Source organism: Pteropus alecto, unplaced genomic scaffold (genome assembly GCF_000325575.1).
Source record: "Pteropus alecto unplaced genomic scaffold, ASM32557v1 scaffold45, whole genome shotgun sequence".
NCBI lineage: Eukaryota > Metazoa > Chordata > Mammalia > Chiroptera > Pteropodidae > Pteropus > Pteropus alecto.
Window position 1 is genome coordinate 29,095,676 of NW_006442491.1, and position 13,317 is coordinate 29,108,992.

Below are 13,317 nucleotides of genomic sequence, written 5' to 3' on the forward strand. Positions count from 1 at the left end.
TCACATTTGTAGGGACATGGTGTCCATACATGTCATCTTTCTCTGTCTCAGTTTTCCCATTTGAACAATAAGAACAATAATTTTTTCTATAGAAGAATAGTGTTGGCATGATCTGAGCACCTGACTTGAATAGGGAACTCAACCAACCAAGCCACAGATGAAAGTGTTCACAGGCTCACACCTCCAGCCCCAGGACTCTGACCTCCACCTACCTCTCAAGATGGTCAAGTTGAAAGTGCTGGTAATTGTTTGACTGATGGTTCTTTTTCTTGGTCTCTGGGAACCACAAAGCCCCTGCACAGGGGGTGGGTAATGAGCAGAACAGATTTCAAAGACTCAGAACGTAATCATAGTTCTGGTTGTGGCAGATCTGTGAGTTCTGCCCCAGGCCATAACATTGTCACTGAATTCCTATTAAAGGAGTACTTTCTTTTCTTTTCTTTTTCCTTTTCTCTTCTTTTTCCTTTTCTTTCTTTCCTTTTTTCTATTTATTTTTTTGTTTGTTTATTTGTTTTTTGCTCCAGGTAATATAGGTAGAAGCAAAACACTATAACAGTGCAGGAGGTTCCCCTTCCCCAAACTGCACATTTCTTGGAAGTACGGGTGATTATGGGGTGGGAGAGAATCCACGTATCTACTTTTCTCTAACATTTGTGTGATGACTTTTGTAACTCCTCATCCATCTCTATATTAACTTCTCCACTGCTAGCATGAGCCTAACAGTACCTTATGGCTGATCATATGGTATCTCAGGGACTCCAAATAGCCAAAATAATCTTGAAAATGAAGAGGAAAGCTGGAAGACTCACAGTTTTTTATTTCAAAACTTAATACAAATCTACAATAATCAAAACAGTGTGATGTATAAAGACAAACATACAGGCAAATGGAATAGAATAGAGAGCCCAAAAGTAAACCTTTGCATACATGATCAAATGATTTTTTTAACAAGAGTGCCAAGACCATTCAATGAGGGAAAGAACAGTCTTTTTTTTTTTTTTTTTTTTTTTTATAGGCGAGGCAACCGTTGGTTGACCTCACAGATTGCAAGGACCTTGTCAGCTTACAATCCCTTATTTTTTATTTTTCACGCCTACAGCGCCTGGTTTTCCTAGGTGGTCTCCCATCTAAGTACTAACCAGGCCCGACCCTGCTTAGCTTCCGAGATCAGATGGGATTGGGCTTGTTCAGGGTGAAATGGCCATAGACAAGAATAGTCTTTTCAACACAAGGCATTGGGAAAATTGGATATCCATATGCAAAAGAATGAAGTTGAACCATTACCTAACACTGTATACAAAGATTAAAATAAAATGAATTAAAGACAACTGTAAGACCTAAAACTACAAAACTCTTAGAAGAAAACAGTCAAAAGCTTCATGACATTGAATGTGGCAATAATTTGTTGGACATGGCATCAAAGGCATAGGTAACAAAAGAAAAAATAGACAAATTAAACTTTATGAAAATTTAAAAATTTTGTGCATCGAAAGATGCTTATCAATAGAGTAAAAAGACAACTCATAAAATGGGAGAAAATGCTTGCAAATCATATATCTGATAAGGCATTACCATCCAAAATACATAGAGAATCCTAAAATTCAACAACAACAACAAAACCCCAAACGACTTGATTTAAAAATGAACAAGGACTTTTTTCCAAAGAAGACATACAAATGGCCAATAAACACATTTAAACATGTTCCACATTACTGATTATTTAGGAAATACAAATCAACACTCAATGAGATACCATCTCACATCCATTAGGATGGCTACTATCAAAAAAACAAAATAACAACTGTTGGTAAAGATGTAGAGAAATTGGAAACTTGTACGTTGTTGATGGGAATGAATTAAATAGGTCTGGTAAAGATGGTGGAGTAGGTGAACACTGTGCTCACCTCCTCCCATGACTATATCAAAATTACAACTAAATTATAGAATGATTAACCTGGAGAACCATTTGAAAACTATCTGAACATAAGTTCAATGTCTATGGAAATGAATGTAAAATGGTAGAGCTTCTATGGAAAATGGTATGGTGGTTACTCAAAAGATTAAAAATAGGATTACCATATGATCCAGCAGTACCATTTCTGTGTATATATCTAAATAATTTTAAAAAGAATAACTAAAAAATAATTGTACACTCACGTTCATAGCATCATTATTTACAACAGCTAAAATATAGACTCAAAAATAAATAAATAAAATAAAATGTGGACTCAATCCCAGTATCCACTGACAGATGAATGGTTAAGCAAAATACTACACACACACACACACACACACACACACACACACACACACACACGTATACACACACATATACACATACAATAGAATATTATCCAGTATTAAAAAAGGAAGGAGAATCTGCAATATGCTACAATGTGGATAAACCTTGAGGACATTATGCCTAGTGAAATAAGCCAGTCACAAAAGACAAATGCTATATGATTCCACTTTTGTGGGATACTTAGAGTAGTGAAAATCATGGACACATGACAGTTCTGGTCAAGATGGCAGCCTAGGTAAAAGCAGATTTTGCCTCCTTCAATGACTGCATTAAAATTACAACCAAATTATAAAACAAACAACCTGGAGAATCATTGTGGCCTAACTGATCATGACACATACATTTGAGGATATAAAGAAAAAGCTACATCGAGACTGTTAGGAGGGGTGGAGACACCAAGTGGGCTGGTCCCGCACTCATGTGTGGCAGTTGAGCACCAGGAATGAGAGCCCTGCTACAGAAGCCCCTCTGAAAGAACAAGAAGCCCTAGCATCGCACAGGGACTCCTCAGCCCAGGGTTCCAGTCTCAAGAAAAGGAGTTCCTGCAAAATCTGACTATAAAAATCGGTAAGGATTCTGGCCATCTGGGTGAGATGGAAGGAACCTGAAAACCCAGATGTCCCCCTTAAAAGGCTTGCATACAGACTCACTCGTTCGCAGACACTCACCCTGGGGTCCAGTAGAGGGTCAGCAGCTCCAGAGGTGCAAGAAACATACAGGGATCAAGTTGTGTGGCGCTACAGTGAGGACTAGAGGGATAGCCACTATTGCTCCTTTGTTGGGCCCCCTCCAGGACAGGCTGCAGATGGGCACCATCTTGCCTGTGTTGACCCCTCTCTACCGCTAGCCAATTCTTAAGCTTCATTGGCCCAATGAGATTGACCTGCTGTCTCCCTGAGACCCTGCCCTACCCAACCCACAAATTACCCCAGCGGGCCTGTTGCCAGGCAGCCAGTCATGCCTTGCACATTTCCTGGACTGGCAGCAGCCTTCAGCTTGTGCTGCCCACACATTATGGGGCAGACTTTTGGTGGTGGTCCACTGGTGCCAGCCTGGACTGCATGGTTTTTTGGATGGATCTCTGGGGTCTGCAGGCCTAAGGCGGATGGCAGTTTGTCTTGCTGCGATTTGTGACTTTTGCAGGAGACCGCAGGCTCAGCCGTGACAGCAATCTGCATTGGCCTGGTGGAATCGGTTTGCTCCACTGCAGTGGCCATGTGAAATCTGCGTGCTTTACCCCTGTGACTCTCTGGGTCTCCACCCCACCCAACTCCCATACAAACCAAAAGCTCTTACAGCTGCGGAGACTTATGGGAAACTTGCAGACAGCCGCAGGCCTTGAGGTGCATTGGTCCTTTTGCTGAGCTGCCCCAGGGCCAATATTGGGGGTAACTGCCCTCAGCTCACAGTGGCTGAATAATCAAAGGCAGTGGCTGACCTTGACCTACACAGGAGTCTCTCCCAAGGAGCCCTAGAACCAACACATCTGGAGACTGGTGTCAGACTATGATAGAGCATCACCTGACTAGCCTTATATGCGGCACATCCAAAGGGTGGCCTGCTGAGGTGAATCCCGCTGTGTGGGGTCAGCCCCCACACAGCAGTTATGCCCTGTAGGCATGGCCAGTTCCCACAACCAGTCAGCCCGAAAGTCAGTCCCATCCACTGAGAGTCAATCTCACCCACTGATGGGCTAATAGCAATCAAGGATTAGCTGCAACAGAAGAACACACACAACCCATACAAGGAACAGGCCCCGGGGCCCCTGGCACCACTGAGACACATAGGACACCTATTACAAAAGGCCACCCGGCCAAGGCTGGGAGATGTAACAAATCTTACTAATACATAGAGATGAACAGAGGCAACAGGAATGAGAAAACAAAGAAAGATGCTGCAAATGAAACAACAGGAATAACTCCAGAAAAAAACTAAACAAAATAGAGGCAAGCAACCTATCAGAGGCAGAGTTCAAAGTACTAGTTTTAAGGATGCTCAAAGAACTTAGGGTAGAAGAGATGATCTCAGTGAGTGTCAGAGGTGGGCGGGGTTGGGGAGCTGAGTCAAAAAAGTAAAAGGATGAAGAAGTACAAATTAGTAATTACAAAACAGTCACGAGGATGTAGAGTAGAGCACAGTAAATATTATCGGAATGGCTGTGTATAGTGCCAGCTTGTGCTAGAGTAATTGAGGGGACCCTTTCATAAATTATATAAATGTCTAGCCATTGTACTGAAACTAATAAAAAATAAACAAAAACATCATAGAGACACAAAGTTAAATAGTGGTTGCCAGGGGCTGGGGAAGTGGAGAAATGGGAAGTTATTGTGTAGTAGGTATAAATTTTCACTTTTATGTAATGAAGAGTTTTGGAGATGAATAGCGATGATGATTGTACAACGCAGTGAATGCATTAATGCCATCGAAGTGTGCACTCAAAATGGTTAAGGTGTAAATGCCTATCAGCTTAAAATAGACTGTTACAAACATAGATGGATATATGTGAACCTCATAGTAACCAAAACCAAAACCATGCAAAAAATACTCAAAAAATAAATAGAAGAAAATCCAATCAGAACACTAAAGAAAACCAACAAATCAAAAGAAAAGAGATCAAGAGAAGAAGAAACAGCAAAGAACAAAAACAATTAACAAAATGGCAATAAGCATGTACCTATCAATAATTACCTTAAATATAAATGGACTAAATGCTCCAATCAAAAGACATATAGGGCCACAGAATGGATTTTTAAAAAGTGACCCATCAATATGCTGCTTATAAGAGACTCACTTCAGATCAAAAGATCCACACAGGCTGAAAGTGAAAAGGTGGAGAAAGATATTCCATGCAGATAGAGATGAAAAGAAAGCCAGGGTAGCAATATTCACATGAGACAAAATAGACTTCAAAACAAAGAATGTAAAAAGAGACAAAGAAAGACAGTATATAATTTTAAAGGGATCAATCTAAAAAGAGAATATAACAATTGTCAATATCTATGCATCAAACATAGGAGTACCCAAGTTATAAAGCAAATGTTAATGAACATAAAGGCAGAAATTAACAAGTAATACTATAATATTGGTATTATATTATGATATTATTATACTATATTATAATACTCCATTTACCTCAATAAATAGATCATCCAGACAGAAAATTAATAAGGAAATAATAGCCTTACATGCCACATTAGACCAATTTGACTTGATAGACATTTACAGAGCATTTCATCCCCAAACTGCAGATTACACATTTTTCTCAAGTGCACTTGAAATGTTTTCCAGGACAGATCACATACTAGGCCACAAAAAAAGCCTCAATAAATTCAAGAAGATTGAAATTATATCAAGCATATTTTCTAGCCACATGTTGGCATGAAGCTAGAAATAACTACAAGAAAAAAACTAGATGGATGTGTTTTCTTAAAAGATAGTTCTGTTTTCCTTCTTCAGCCACAGTAGCTGCCAGCCTGCATTTGAAGATGAATTCATTCCTTCTGGGTCTCACTCAGAATTAGCATTGAGTTTGCATTCTTCCCAGAAATAGATAAGAAGAGAATACCCCAAAATGGCATTTATTGATTCCAAAATCCAAAAAGGCCCAGCAAGCATTGTGTCTTCCTACATGGTGGACAGTACGAGGTGCAGCAACTTATCTTATGCCTCAGAAGGACTATGCCCCAGACCACTGGATCTCTGGAAATTTCACCCATATGGTAAGTTCTGGACTATTATAGGTGTAGCTCCCATCGTCCTGCACGCCTGTGGTAAAGCACCTGGGATATCTGCTATTTTTGTTCCCTACAACCAGTTAAGATAACGTTATCAGTGTGATGGAGTGGCATTGATAATCTGAGGGATAACAAGTGATCAAAGTCTCTTCAGAGAGCCAAGGAGATAACTTAGTCCTGGGGTAAGAGAGTGAAGGTATATTGCTGAGTTGATACGTATGAGAAAGCTACTTCTGATTATCTGGATCAACAGGAATAGAAAGGATGAATTTGGTAGGAGTAGGTCTGGAGCATGAGAAGAGAAAAAATAATTCAAAAGCCATGGCAACCATGGGACTAAGTGTTTGGTCACAAACAGACCAGCCCTGATTGAAATCCTCTGCAGGCTGGGACTTGACATTTTCGAAACCCAGGTCATGGCAGAATTTACATTTGCTTCTTCCTCCACCTCCATGAGATTCAAGGTCTTCCAGGGGTCTTCGCTCCTTTACTCTACTTAATAGGGAGGCACACAGTTGTGCCAATAAAGACAGAACATGCAATGATGTCCAGGCGCGCATTCCTCCCAGCATTCGAGGTGTAGCCTCTGAGTTCTAGGGGGCTGGGTGGAGTTTGGGCTGGGTCCAGAGAGCTCTCTGGAACACAGGTCAGGACACCAGTTATCTCAAGAGAGAAGAACAACTGTTTCCAGAATAACCCATGGTCCATGGTGTTCATGCCGGGGGCGAGGAACAGGTCAGCCTGGCACCCATAGTGTACCCACGTGGTAGGGAGCACTGAACTTGGGGCCGTGGGAGGCCATTCCCTATGTGGGCCCTGGCAGATAGCTCTGCCTCTCTTAATCGTCTTTCTTGGGGTGTCTGGGGCGTGGCCAAGCACTGGGAAGATGCGTGGAGAGTGAGGCATCTGAGGAAGCACCAAACAAGAACTCCTGTGGAGCACAGCCTTACCACCTACCTACCTCTGATGAGGTCTGTGCTGGTGGTCGGTCATGATGTCTTTCCTAAGTCCCCCCTGTCCAAGGGCAGCTCTGATAGAGGTGGAGAAGATACTCCTACACCAGGAGCCCTGTCGTGCTTCTGAGGTGGGTCAGAGGCTCTGGCCTGATGGAGGCAGATTCCCTCCTCTGACGTCTCCTTCATTGCTGCCCAGCAGGAAACACAGGACTGGAGCAGAACACTGCACACGTGCCTCCAGCAGGGCCTGCCTGCCTGAGTTCTTCAACCTGACTCCACGGCCCGATTGGCCACACATGACTTAGTCCCTGGATCTAGCCCCAGGACCATTTCAGAGGAGTCGCGATTGCACAGAGTAGTGGGGGGGCCTGCATCCAGTGGTTAACTCTCACTGGCTCACCATGAGACCGTGGGCAAGACCCATGGCCATCCTGTGCCAACTACTCCTTATCAGCATCATCATGAACCACCTGTTCGCCCCTCATGTGGCTCCCCTCTAGATTAAAAAAAAAAAAAGTAGAGAGAGAATGAGGAAAGGTAGGAACCAGTCAGTTAATGGAAGGCACTGCAGTCTCAGGTCCTGACGCCCAGTTCCGGGCCCCATGGTGAGAGCAGCCATCTTGGTAGAGGATGGAGTGGGGGAAGTTTGCATTAGCACAGGCACCCTCTTCCATGCTCTGGTCTCTGTCATGGAAGAGAAGTGAGCACGCAGAGAGTTCACCCTCCTCTAGCTGCATCTAGTTCACCATCCTCTAGTGAATGGCCTCTCACTCTCTCTGGTCTTGGGCAAGTCGCTTAACTTCTCTGGGATTCGTTTTCTTCTTTGTAAAGAGAGAGTTACGTGAATTTTACAAGGAGAATGGAGAGAGAGAGAGAGAGAGAGAGACAGAGGTGGGTCAAATTGAAGAAGAGGCCTCCTTGGGGACCTCCTACTCTGTGCCCCGGGGTCTGTGCCCCGGGGTCTGGCTTCCACCTGTCTCACGGTTCACTTGGCCCTGCTGACTCCAGGGTGAGGAGTGTTCTTATTGGCCCTGGGGGATGCCACGCATGCGTGGTTTCTGCCCCTGGAAGTGCTGGCTCAGTGAGCAGAGCAACGAAAGGGCTGAGCGTCTGGGGGCTGGCAGGGGCACGTGGGCCAAGGGAGAGAGGGCAGAGAAACGTGACAAAGGAGGGGGCTCAGGGACTGGGCCCCCGAGAGGCGGGGACACTCTGGGGTACACACGGGGTTCTCAATGACCACAGCACTGGGAGGCAAATAGGCAGATCCCTGCCGTTTGTCCTGGTTTATTCGACAGGAACAAGAAGTTCAGACAGTGGGGAGGGTGACATTGCGGTTGGTCCCCCGGGGCCTGGGATTTGAGGTCCTCGTGCTTTGGCCGCAGGCGCAGTCATACATAGAGGCTTGCGGGAGCAGGATGCACAGCCCAGGCCCCTCTCCCACTCACAGGATGCTCATGCAAACGTTCCCACAGTAGGTCGAACAGCATGTGGTATTTGAATTTGTACACTTTTGGAAAAACGAACAGTGGTTGTGGCAAACATTTGTACTGGGCCGCTTCTCACAGACCTTGACACCTAAAAGGAGCAGAAGGATCAATGGAATCAGCCTCCACAGGGCACTCCTCTCAACCTCAAAGTTCCCTTATGACCCCAGAACCCAGGTCCCACTCATAACAGTCTTGGACTTTTCCAGGAACTCACTCTCTGCCTCTCACTCAATCCTGGTGATTGGTTGTATCTTAAATCCATTACCCTCATTTTACCCCAATAGATCTCAATCAATGCCTGGGCTTCCTGGACCCTCTCCACACTCCTGTGGCCAGGACCCTGTGTCTCATATTAGTCTTGGCCTTGGTGAAGTCACCCCATAGAATCTAAACTCTGACCCTGAAAACTCAGCACAGTCTGAGACATCTGCAAACTCTCCCCACTCTCCAGAATTTGCAGGGTCCGGAGAGGAAGACAAACTTGCCTCTCCGCCCTCTCTTTCCTCTTGTCACTGTCACTGTCCAGTTTTTCTGCACCTTCCCAGGAAAGAGCACTTTCAATATTTCTCTTCCACAGCCACCATCCAGGTTCCCCTGATGATAATTGTAACCTGACCCTGCACACCCCAAAATTTAATTTCCCAATATCCTTTCGTTCTGCACCTATTCCCATTAACACCTCTGGCTGTTGACCTGTCACGTATGTGCATAAATCAAAGAAGAGTTGTTCTGTTTTCTCATCTGATCCTCAGCGTTGTGGCCCTTTCACTATTGTACGTACCATATGTCTCTGGATTTTTAGAACAGAGGCTAAAAAAATGTAGGTTCCCCTCCACCCCCATCACTAGTTTCAAGGCCCGGTAAAGGGGCTGGAGGGCCATGGTTGGGGAGGACCCAGAGTCTTCGTAGTAGCTGCGGTCAGAGCAGGATGGGCTGAAAGGTTCTAATTCCTAGATCCTCTGTAGCTGGACACAGCTCCACTCCCCACTCCCCATCTTGCCCTCCAGCCCATCACCTATCTTCCTCTTCTTGTGATACCCTCCATGGGCCTGCAGCAGCAGCGCACAGAGAAGCAGGATGGGCAGCAGAGTCTGGGCTGACATGAGTCTGGCCATAGCAGTGAGCTCTAAAGTCTGGCACAGGCTTCGCTGGAGAGCTGGTGTGAGGGTGGAGGAAAGAAAGCACAGGTTATTCTGGGCTCCTCCTGCCTCACTGGGTAGGCCAGGGCTGGGCAAGGAGTCCTTATTTCCTCCCCTGCACCTGCCCCTTCCATGGCCTGTTCCATGTGGGCCTCCTGCAGAGATGGCTCCTCCTCTCACATAAGTAACTCTTTTCTTTTGCAAATAGAATTTTTTTCTTGATAGATATAATATTTTCTATATTTAATTACAAACTAAATTACATGGTAAAAAAAAGAAAAGAACAAACATTATATTTGTAAAAGGTATGGAAACAAGTCCATTATTGGATGAATGAATAAAGAAGAGATGGTGTATATATATAGATATAGATTTTATATATATATATATGTATGTGTGTGTGTATATATATATATACATAGATAGATAGTTAGATAGATAGATAGATAGATAGATAGAGATAACAGAATATTATTGAGTCAGGTAAAAGAAGGAAATCTTACCATTCGTGACACCTTAGATGAAACTTGAGACATATAAGTGAAATAAGTTGGACACACAAAAAAACAAATACTATATAATATCACTTATATGTATAATCTAAAAACTGAACTCATAGAAACAGAGAGCAGAGTGGTGGTTACCAGGGGCTGGAGGTTAGGGCAACAGGGGAGATCTAGGGCAAAGGGTATGTACTTTTAGTTATAAGATGACTAGATTTTAGGGATCTAATACACAGCATGGTGATTATAGCTAATAATACTGTATTATATACTTGAAAGTTGCTAAGAGAGTAGATCTCAAATATTCTCACCATGAAGAAAAAATATCATATCACATCATTATGTGATATGATGGATATTAGTTTGATATTCTTATATATTGCAAATCATTTGCAATATGTGTCTCGAATTAACATGTTGTACACCTTATCCTTACACAATGGGATATGTTAATTATATCTTAATAAAGATGAAAAACTTAACATGTATATTGGATATATTATGTATAAAACATGTACTTTTTTCTACCTTTATTAAGATACAATTGTAATATATTAATTATATTTTAATAAAGATGGGAAAATATATGTTATACACATATGTATTTTCCAGCTTTATTACTACATATTAATTATAATTAATTGTATAATAAAAGATATTATATAATTACTTATCAGTATATCAGAGAGATAGACACTAAGGAGGACATGGAAATAATGGAGACACATAGTATCTTAGAACTCAGACAGACGATACATCTGGGTATACGAAATATCTTGGCCAGTTACTGTAGGCCAGACTCTACCTTTAGCCACACCAGTGCTTTCACAATGGACCCATGAATAGAGTAGCCATGATGACAGATGTAGGCTATGCATAAGCTTGTCAGAATGAGCCCACAGCTAACAAAGCTGATGCGGCTACTATTTTGCTGAATGTACAACTTAGCAGCAGCACAGACCAAGGCTGAGCCCTTGATACAGCACCAGTCTCAGGAATTGAATCAGCCACTTGATTCAAGTTTAGAACATCAGACCCATTCCTCCTGGGAAAGGGAGTGACTCACGTTGACTGGAAGAGACACATATTCTGGGAGCATGATTTGGCTTTTCTGTCTGCAGTGCCTCAGCCAAAACCACTTCAAGCTAATTGACAAATTTACACCAGAGTGCAATAACAGGTCCATAATCACAAGATCCCGTGATTCTATCCCATATTATATCACCCAGACTCTGTCAACCTGACACAGTTGTGGATTGGCCTACTGAAGAAACATATAAATTGCCAGTTTGGAGATGACACCGTCAAGATGGAGCACTTACCTTCTGGTTGGGAAATATACTTCGAACCAAAGGCCATTGTATGCTGCAACATCTCCTGTAGACAGAATACATAAGTCCAGAACCAGTAGCCACACTCCAGATCACCCCCAGGGATTTGTGCTTTTTATTTCTGTAATGTTAAGTTCTATGCATTAAGAAGCTTTAGATTCCAGAGGGGGATGCTTACATTAAATAAGGCTAAAAGACGTAATAGAACGCTCCACTCAACAACAACAGAATACATATTCTTCTCAACTACAAAAAAAGTATGGTAGTGGCATAAAGATAAACATATAGATAAGTGGAATAGAACTGAGAGGCCAGACAAAACCCATACATCTATGGCAAATTGATTTTCAGAAAGGGTGCCAAGACCAAGAACAGTCACTTCAACAGATGGTACTGGGACACCGAGTATTCACATACAAATGAATGAAATTGGATCTCTATCTCTCATTACATACAACAATTCATTTAAAGTTAATTAACAATTTAAACGTAAGCTATAAAATTCTTTAAAAATATAGAGAGGTAAATCATCATGACTTTGGATTAGGCAATGGATTCTTTTTAATTTTTAATTTTTTAAGTTTTATTTTATTATTAGTTTCAAGTATAGGCAATAGATTCTTAAAAATGACACCAAAAGCACAGCAACAAAAGGAAAAATAGATAAATTGGACTTAAAGCTAAAAAACATATTTGTGCATCAAATGACTTTATTTAAAAAGTGAAAAGACAATTTAAAAAGTGGGAGAAAATATTTGAAAACCATACGTTTGATAAGTGTATAATATCCAGAATATATAAAGAACTCTTAAAATTCAAGGAAACAAACATAAACAACCCAATTACAAAATTGCAAAGGACTGAATGAACATTTCTCCAAAGAAGATATACAGTCAATCATTACATAAAAAGAGGCTCAACATCTTTAGTTATTAAGGAAATGCAAATCAAAATCACAATTAGATAGCAACCACTTCACACCCACATAGATGGCTTTAATTCAAAAAAAGAAAAATAATAAGTGTTGGCAAGGATGTGGAGAAATTGGAACCCTCATGCATGAATGATAAAATGTTAAATGGCTCAACCACTGTGAAAATAATTCACAGTTTCTTCAAAAAATTAAACATACAAAATTAAACATATAATCCATCAATTCCACTCTTAGGTATATACTCAAAATTGAAAATAGGTACTAAAAAAAATTATATGCAGATGTTCATACTACACTATACACAATCACTAAAGGCTGGAAACAACTCAAATGTCCATCAACAGATGAATGAATAAGCAAATTGTGGTGTTTACATACAACAGAATACTATTCAGATATAAAAATGAATGAAGTACTGATACCTACGTACTACAACATAAATGAACCTCAACAACTGCAGAGATAACATTTTCACTTATCATTTTGGCAAAAAAATTCAAAAGCATTACAACACATTCTATTATGGGAAACACATACATGGTCAGTTACAGTACAAAATGGTACGACCTTTATGGAATAGAATTTGGAACTATCTAGCGAAACTACATATGAATTTACCATTTTAACCAACAATCACACTTTTGGAAATTTACCCTGATGTTACACATTCAACAATATAGAAAATATGCACATGATTGTTCATTGCAGTGTATTTGTAACAGCAAAATCTTGGTAAATACATAAATGCCGATATGTAGGAGACTGGCTGTATGGCTAAGCTGTGTGCACATGGTAGCACAGAACGCAGCTGTAAGAAGAGAAAATCAGGATATATTGTTAAATGAAAATGACACCTAGCAAGACTAGGTGCTGTAGGCGTAAAAAAAATAAAAATAAAAAATAAAGGATTGTAAGCTGACAAGCTCCTTGC

General features: G+C 41.5%; 1 protein-coding gene and 1 pseudogene across 1 annotated transcript; both read right to left on the minus strand.

Annotated features, from left to right (window-relative positions):
* Nucleotides 1-1,090: 1,090 nt before the first annotated feature.
* On the minus strand, nucleotides 1,091-1,209 carry LOC112471060 (annotated as a pseudogene).
* Nucleotides 1,210-8,433: 7,224 nt separating this feature from the next.
* WFDC10B (WAP four-disulfide core domain 10B) lies at nucleotides 8,434-9,582 on the minus strand. Its single transcript, XM_006921860.1, has 2 exons — nucleotides 9,495-9,582; nucleotides 8,434-8,567 (listed from the first exon to the last, which is right to left on the minus strand). The coding sequence occupies exons 1-2, from the start codon at nucleotides 9,580-9,582 to the stop codon at nucleotides 8,434-8,436; spliced, it is 222 nt and encodes a 73-aa protein (XP_006921922.1).
* Between the last annotated feature and the right edge of the window lie 3,735 nt (nucleotides 9,583-13,317).